The 1,824-nt window shown below is 38.4% G+C and overlaps 1 protein-coding gene across 1 annotated transcript in view; it reads left to right on the top strand.

The window, feature by feature from the left end:
- The window catches only part of sptssb (serine palmitoyltransferase, small subunit B), a 5,507-nt gene that overhangs the window by 2,080 nt on the left and 1,603 nt on the right, over positions 1 to 1,824 (top strand). The window contains exon 2 of the mRNA XM_032512247.1: positions 1,088 to 1,824. This exon is cut by the window's right edge and continues 1,603 nt beyond it. Within this exon, the coding sequence (XP_032368138.1) occupies positions 1,139 to 1,381 (243 nt within the window). The 5' untranslated portion in view covers positions 1,088 to 1,138 and the 3' untranslated portion in view covers positions 1,382 to 1,824. The remainder of the gene's footprint in view (positions 1 to 1,087) is intronic.

Here is a 1,824-nt window from a genome sequence, read left to right as displayed (position 1 = left end):
TGAATACTATTATGAACAGAATTTTACAGGTAGATTTGTTCTATGAATAAAATATATAGATAAAAAGTATTGTGAGCAATATTTACTGCTGGATATGTACTGAATATAATATACAGGTGGATATTACTATAAATAGAATTTTCACAGATTCTCATTACCTGTCTCACATAACATGAACGTAGCTCTTTTTAAGTGCCCCAGGTGTGTGGTAAGACGCGTATGTGTGCCAGGAAAATAAGTGAAGATGTTGGGACCCCTGGGTTTAATTTCATTGCCGTTTCTCTACCCACACAAATGAATCCAATCAGACCCCATGAGGCCTGCTTGATTGCCCCCTCAGGGCTCTGCTGTTGGTTTGGGGGGGGCTGGGTGTGCATTTAATTCCCTTTGACACCTTATTAATAAACACACAGCCCTAAGGACTTTTTTTCATCTTAGTTACACAGTTGATTAGACTAAAGTTAACACCGGGCAGAACATCTCTTAATCTGAGTATTAGTATTCATGATTGAAAAATGGTAGTGGTAGTCGGTATTTTTCCAAAAACTGTAAATTCCTCTTGGTCAGGGTGTTCCTTCATAAAATTGAACAACTAAAATATAGGTTGTATGTAAGAAGTAAATCGTGAATCATGAAAGTAGTTACGTAGATTTACTTTATACTTAAATACAAAATATTACCATTTAATGTTTTACTTCAGCTCCACATTTAGGAGGAAAAATAGTTTTTACTTCACTGCATTCATTTGACAACTTTGAGGATTAATGATTTACAAAATATCTAATCTGCTCATAAAGTATGATGTATCATTATAGATTAAACTAACTAATAGTAAAGTAACTTTACTCCTAGCAACGTAAAATGCAGTTCACACAGTAATTTCTTATGATAATCCAATAATGTAAAATTCTGACAGGGTCCATTCTTCTGCCTTAGATTTTTAGTATTAATATTTATGTACTTCTACTAAAGTAACATTTTGAATGCAGGACTTGTAATATTTGTAGTATTTTTTATCATGAGGTACTGCATCTGTGTTCTCTGCGTTCTCACGAGCATGTCCTCTCAAACTATCTCTTTCTTACAGCTTGAATCCCACAACACTCCACCTCTATTTTCCTTCCATCCGGCTTGAAAGATGAACTTCAAGAACTTCAGGGAGTACCTGTCCTGGCTGTACTACCAGTACCTGCTCATCACTGGCATCTATGTCCTGGAGCCCTGGGAAAAGTCCATCTTCAACTCCGTCCTCTTCTCCGCCATCGCCATGGTGATCTACACCTCGTATGTCTTTGTGCCCATCCACATGCGCCTTGCACTGGAGTTTTTCTCTGAGATCTTTGGCGGCCAGCCTGAGAGCGCCATGGCACTCATGAACTAACAGATGGAGAGAATATGGAGGAAAAAGAGGCAGCAACTGGGTGGATTAGCACCTCAGATAATCAATGCTGAAAATATGAAGATCTTAATGAAATGATCTGGAAATCAGAGCCTTACTATCTTCTTTACATTCCAAGCCCTCTGGTGTTACCCCATGGTATTAGACACACAACTCGACATTAATTTCACCCCCTCGCTGTGAAACGTCTTGTGAAATGTTGTTTGTCCTATTTGTTTTTGTCTTTCTCACCATATGTCCTGCGCGAGTGCATACCACCTCTGGGTGTTGCATGCTGGGGTTATACATGGGTAGTACATAGTACTCGTCTCACTACAAAAAAAACTAGACTCTCTTCTTTCCATCATGACATTTATGCTACCTTAAAGGAGCCTTCCGGCGATTTAGTATGTCGCGTCCATAAAAAAAAAAAACTTGGATTCAAA

The sequence above is a fragment of the Etheostoma spectabile genome, chromosome 3, assembly GCF_008692095.1.
Source record: "Etheostoma spectabile isolate EspeVRDwgs_2016 chromosome 3, UIUC_Espe_1.0, whole genome shotgun sequence".
Taxonomy (NCBI): domain Eukaryota; kingdom Metazoa; phylum Chordata; class Actinopteri; order Perciformes; family Percidae; genus Etheostoma; species Etheostoma spectabile.
The sequence above is the reverse complement of the archived record's forward strand: the minus strand, read 5'-3'. Positions and strand labels throughout refer to the sequence as shown.